The 5,837-nt window shown below is 40.3% G+C and overlaps 1 protein-coding gene across 1 annotated transcript in view; it reads right to left on the bottom strand.

Moving 5' to 3' along the window:
* LOC107747362 (ATP-sensitive inward rectifier potassium channel 15-like) overlaps positions 1-4,315 on the bottom strand; it is a 5,340-nt gene extending 1,025 nt beyond the window's left edge. The window contains exons 1-2 of the mRNA XM_016561831.1: positions 4,254-4,315; positions 100-1,109 (exon numbers count right to left, since the gene is read on the bottom strand). Of these exons, the coding sequence (XP_016417317.1) occupies positions 100-1,108 (1,009 nt within the window). The 5' untranslated portion in view covers position 1,109; positions 4,254-4,315. The remainder of the gene's footprint in view (positions 1-99; positions 1,110-4,253) is intronic.
* Between the last annotated feature and the right edge of the window lie 1,522 nt (positions 4,316-5,837).

Below are 5,837 nucleotides of genomic sequence, written 5' to 3'. Positions count from 1 at the left end.
CACACACACCCTCTCTCTCACACACACACACACATGCTCACACTCACACACACACTCTCTCACACACACACACTCCCTCTCTCTCACACACATGCTCACACTCCCGTCTGTACTCCTCCTCCAGCTGGAGCTTCTCCGTGTTGTTGTGGATCGTCGGCGGCTCGCTGGAGGCCTGCAGCTTGTCGAAGAAGCTGAAGTCTGCGGCCAGTTTCCCGCCGGTCGTGTCGGACAGCACAGGCTTGAACTCATAACCCCACAGGATCTCCTGCGGCAGGTAAGACGTGCGGCTCTGGCAGGTGGCGGCTGTGGACTCCATGGTGCCGTTGAGGGTCACCAGCAGCTCGAAGTCTTGTTTGGGCAGGTTCTCGGCCGTGAGGCTCCTCAGCGGGCTTCGCTCGTCCAGCACGTGATAGAAGGTGAGCGGCAGCAGCAGGAACGGACACTCGCTGCTGGAGTCCAGCTGGAAGTCCACGCTGCTCTGATGGACGAGGGTCTTCTCGCCTTCTTGCGTGACGTGGGTCGACAGCAGTTTCCCCGAGAGCTGACACTGAATCAGGAGGCTGTTCCTCATGTTGGCCACGCGCACCATCAGACACCAGCTCCCGCCGCGCTTGCACACCACCGCCAACCGGCTGAACTTGATGCTTCCCGCGCGCTTCTTGGGTCTCGCCAGCTTGGCCAGAAACGCACCGGTCACAAAGATCTCAGCCAAACCCGTGATGACCAGCTGCAGCACCAGAGTCACGATAGCCAGAGGACACTCCTCGGAGATGTGCCGGAAGCCGTAGCCGATGGTGGTCTGGGTCTCCAGCGAGAACAGGTAGGCGCCAGTCAGCGTGTCCACGTTCATCACGCAGGGCGTGTGATTGGACGACGGGTCGGCGTGGAAGTCGCCGTTCCTCAGGCCGATGAGGTAGAAGACGACTCCGAACACGAACCACGTGGTGACGAAGGTGGAGGCGAACAGCGTGATCTTATAACGCCACTTCATGTCCACCACTGTGGTCCAGATGTCGTGCAGGAAGAGCTTGACCATCCCTTCCACGTTATCGATCTTCACGTTACTGCGGCCGTCTTTAGACATCACACGCCGCACGTTATCCGTCATGCTGCAGGAAGAGAAGAGACGTGAAAATCATCCTTCACCATCTCAACTGCAACAGTCAGGGTTTCTGTGGGTCTTAGAAAGTCTTAATTCGCCCTTCCACAAATGACGGCATTAAAAAGGTCTTAAATCAGAGCAGAAAGTCTTAAATTCATAAAGTCGTGGCATTAAATGTTGCATGAACTGCAGAAAATGAATGTTTTCCTCAGTATTTGTGTACGGTGGACCAGTAGTGCACAACACAACAAAATCGCCGCAGCACAATGGAAATGCTCCCACTCCCTTTCTTGGCCACTATAGAGGATGCATTAAAACTAAGGACTCTATACCAGAGGCAATGGTCTAGCGAAATTCAAATTTTGGGCATTTTAGTACCAATTATTTTAAAACCATTAGCCAAGTCATTTATATGGCTATGCAAATTTAAAGTGTCTTTTAAAAATCCTGGTGCAGTAAAAGCTCTTTAAAATTAGTAATATTTTTAGACCATTAACTCTAGTATGAAGCCCAAATTTTAGCTTTAAAGCATTTACGTGGTGGCGAGAACAGCGTTATGAAATGAATTCAACAGTGATAATATGTGCAAGTTCAAGAGTTCATAAAATCATCAGTATGGTATAGTAAATTGTTCAAAATTAAGGTTTTGTTAGTCCATTACCACTATATAAAGCTTGCGTGTTAGTTATCTTTATAGAAGGCAGCGGCTATATGCAGTGTAAGTAGCATATTTTAGATGCTGTTTACACTAATTGACAATAGAAAGTATTTTATGGATACACTGTTTACACTAAGTGACAATTAGTGTTAAATTAAGTTAACGGACATTGGTGAGCGTAATTAGTGTAAATAGCCTATATGTCAAAAAGGCTGGTTAGTTGCACTTAATGTAAACACTCCGTTTTTGAAATGGCACCATGATATGGGGTGATATATAATGTACTGTCCCATAGAAACTTTAAGGGTTCGTGAAAATATACTGGATATCAAAATTTGGATATTCATTAGACCCTGCATTAAATCCCTCGGCTCATTCAACAGTAACAGCGCTTAAAAAAAAGCGGCGCCATATTTATTAAAGAGGTGCTCATGCGGTAAAAAGTAGCAAATATATATGTTTGTGTGCATAGGACCATTTCTATTGTGTTGTGCTAATTTCGTTGTGTTGTGGCTTGTTTCCGTTGTGTTGCGACTTTTTTCCGTTGTGGCTTGTTTTGATCAATTTCTCCGAAAACAAGACTTTTCAAGACGTGCCATTTTGCATCCCCAGTAAATGAGTCTTGATTTAAGAATCTTTAGATGTTTGGACTAGAAAACAATACAAAATGCCATATCGGCCTTCGATACTGTAGATCATAATATTTTGGTATCTCCATGTTGGAATTCGTGGGACTGCTCTTAAATGGTTTAAGTCGTATCTAGCTGATAGAAGTTTTGCGGTTAAACTGGGAGAATATATGTCAACACCAGCTCCACTAAAGTGCGGAGTCCCTCAAGGGTCTATTTTCGCCCCCCTTTTATTCTCACTGTACTTACTCTCTTTAGGAGCTATATTTAGGAAACACAATATTTCGTTTCATTGCTATGCCGATGATACGCAGATGTATCTGCCTCTTCAAAAAGACTGTGGGTCTGGTATGAGTTTGCTTTTGAACTGCCTAACTGACATAAAGGACTGGATGGCATTTAATTTTTTAAAATTCAATGAAAATAAAACCGACATTATGCTTTTTGGTCCAGTTAGTAATCAAACTACCATAAATTCTATCCTTGGCTTCTTGGCTAAGCATAACCAAGCAGTGGTGAAAAATCTAAGTGTACTATTTGACTGAGATTTTGAATTTGACAAGCAAATAAATTCTAATCTCAATTTTGAAAGATTGACCCTTATGACTGGTTTTGTGCTCCAGGGTCACATATTGCAAAAAAAAAATTATATATTTAAAAAAATATATATTTGTACATTTCAAAATTAAAAAAAATGGACAAATATATATATTTGTAAATAATTTAAAAATATATTTTGCCCTCCATAATTGACCCTTATGACTGGTTTTGTGCTCCAGGGTCACATATTGCAAAAAAAAAATTATATATTTAAAAAAAAAAAAAATTTGTACATTTCAAAATTTAAAAAAATGGACAAATATATATATTTTGAAAATATTTAAAAATATATATATATTTGTAAATAATTTAAAAATATATTTTGCCCTCCATATTTTTCAATCCAAGAAAATGCATTCACATGTCACAAACTTTATTTGTGGTCTATAACAGGTCTGAACATATAACACATTTGAATTAAAATAACTAATTAATAAAGCCTAAATATAGGCTACTGTAACATTGGAAATGTATTTTCTTGCCCTTGCCCTTGCCCTGTATTTTATATAAGTTCTTTTGCAGTGTGATCAGAAGGTAGAGTAAAATTAGTTTTCATATTCTAGTGGTTGAGAGCAAAGCTATTCAAACCTTAAGATTTTTTATTATTATTAAAATTATTTTCAATCAAAACGTAATGAAAATCAGCTGAAAGTTGTATTTTTAAACTTTGAAGTGTTGCTTATAAATAGCATTCACATTTAGACATATTGATGCATTGTGCTCCATTCAATATATTCCTTACATTTTCTTTACTTGGTCTTAAATGTCTTTAAAAAGTCTTAAATTTACCGTCATAAAACCTACCTGAAACTCTGATCAAGCGCTCTAGTAACCAATCAAACTAGACAAACGAACAAACATGGTGCTAGCAACGCCAAGGTCATGGCTTCGATTCCTCGGGGAAGCAAGATCTGATAAAATACACTTTGAATCCAATTTAGATAAAAGCGTCTAACGATCGTGTAAATGTAAAATAAATGAGATCTGCATCAGCTTCATCCGGCTGCATGTCAGAGAATTCAATCGCTGTTCTCCTTCAGGTCCTCCTCATCACATTCTGAGACTCTTTTCAGACCGGGGTTCAACTCTCTGTCCTGTTGTTGCTGTTAGTCGAGCTAATCAACAGTCCTTCAGAGTTGTAGATTAACAGAGCAGCTCAAGTTCACAAGCACACGATACATAAATGCAGAAGTGCCTTTGATCTCTTATAAGATGCAGGGAGAGTTTCTTTCTGCTCTTTTAGTCTCAGGTGTGAAGCTCTTACCTGTAATCTGAAGCTGTGGACGAATGCCTCGCTGCTCTGTTGTCCTTGCGTTTGTGTACGAATGATATTGAGGAGAGTTAATGAGACTCTAAAGAAGGAAATTACAGTGAAACACTGCACCAGTAGAGCCGGTTCTCTCACTGACTCCTCCTCCTGCTCGTTACAGTCCGTGATGCTGGTCAGTGAGGTGTTTCTGTTGTTTCTGTCTCGTTTCTGACTGTTATGAGTCCAAACACGCTGATGTTCTGCGTCTGCGGCCCTTAAACACACTGATCCTTCAGTTTATCTGCCTGTGAACTAAAGAAACACATCAGCACACGCTTACACTCATTCATTATTTTATTATTTATTTTATTTAACAGAGGAAGATCAGTGTTGAATGATGTCAGTGAGGCAATATGACATAATGAATAATCAGTTCACAAGGCGTTTCTAGTAGCCCAGAGTAACAGCAGGAATGAGCCAGTATTTGATGCTCATTGTCCACTGTTTCCACATTTTCATGCTTGCACAGTAGTCAAATAAGTACAGATCTACTATATATACAGTTTGATTCACTTTTGCTTAATTAGTCATGTTCCTGCATCAGTTCAAAATCACACTATCTACACCTTATACATGAAGAATACTGAAAATGAGGCTGTGAGGGACAGACTTAGTCTTTACTATGGCACGCACCGTATAAAGGTCCTAGCTTACATAATTTGCAAAACTTTCAAAGCAGTTTTATGGAGTTTTGAAAGTTTTTGTCAGCTGAACAATCAGTGTGTTGTAAAACAACAGTACAATCCATTGAACACACTGTACTTCAGTCCTTCACAGCCTCGCTTTCGTTCCTGTCAGAAATTAAAAATCAGTGCAGAGATTGTCACTGGTGGTTCATCTTTGTGTGACCCAATAAAACCTCGTGGAGTTCTGATCTGGTTCTGGCACTGAAAACAACAACAACAACAGAAACCATCACAGAAGTTCTATTACAAACATAACAAACCATCAAAAGTTAACCATTAAAACCATTACAGAATGGTTTCCAGTAGCACTAGGTTCGCAGAATTGAACTACTTGTAAACTGTTGCACGGGTTGTTTTTCCAGCGGTTTAAAGGTTTACTGCATAAATTGTGATCCTTCATGAAAACCTCATGAGACTGTTTATGATTACTATTAGTGATTTTCTAGTAGAAATTGTGTATGGCGCATAGCAGTGTCTGTAAACTGTGTATTTTAGGTAAGGGATGTTTTGATATGTGTTTAGGGTCATTGCGCTTGTTCTGTTACGCAGACCTGGCAACCCTGTGTTTTAATATTCCATCAGGATTTAGTGGTTTTAACATACCACCAGTAGAAGGCAACCAATTACCAGTAGAGACCCACAGGGACCATTACAGTTTCAACTAAAACCAATATAATTCCCATTATAACCATTGGGTTTCTTTTTTTCACCAGAGTAATGACCGATCAAAAGTCCACTTGTGGAGATTTTCACTGGTTCGTCTTTACACGCACCCTCATAATGCGATTATAATGGGATTTTGGCAATATTGCCATTAAACTTTACCTCATGTAAACGCAATACTTTGATCAAA

The sequence above is a fragment of the Sinocyclocheilus rhinocerous genome, unplaced genomic scaffold (genome assembly GCF_001515625.1).
Source record: "Sinocyclocheilus rhinocerous isolate Xijiao unplaced genomic scaffold, SAMN03320098_v1.1 scaffold1220, whole genome shotgun sequence".
Classification (NCBI taxonomy): domain Eukaryota; kingdom Metazoa; phylum Chordata; class Actinopteri; order Cypriniformes; family Cyprinidae; genus Sinocyclocheilus; species Sinocyclocheilus rhinocerous.
The sequence above is the reverse complement of the archived record's forward strand: the minus strand, read 5'-3'. Positions and strand labels throughout refer to the sequence as shown.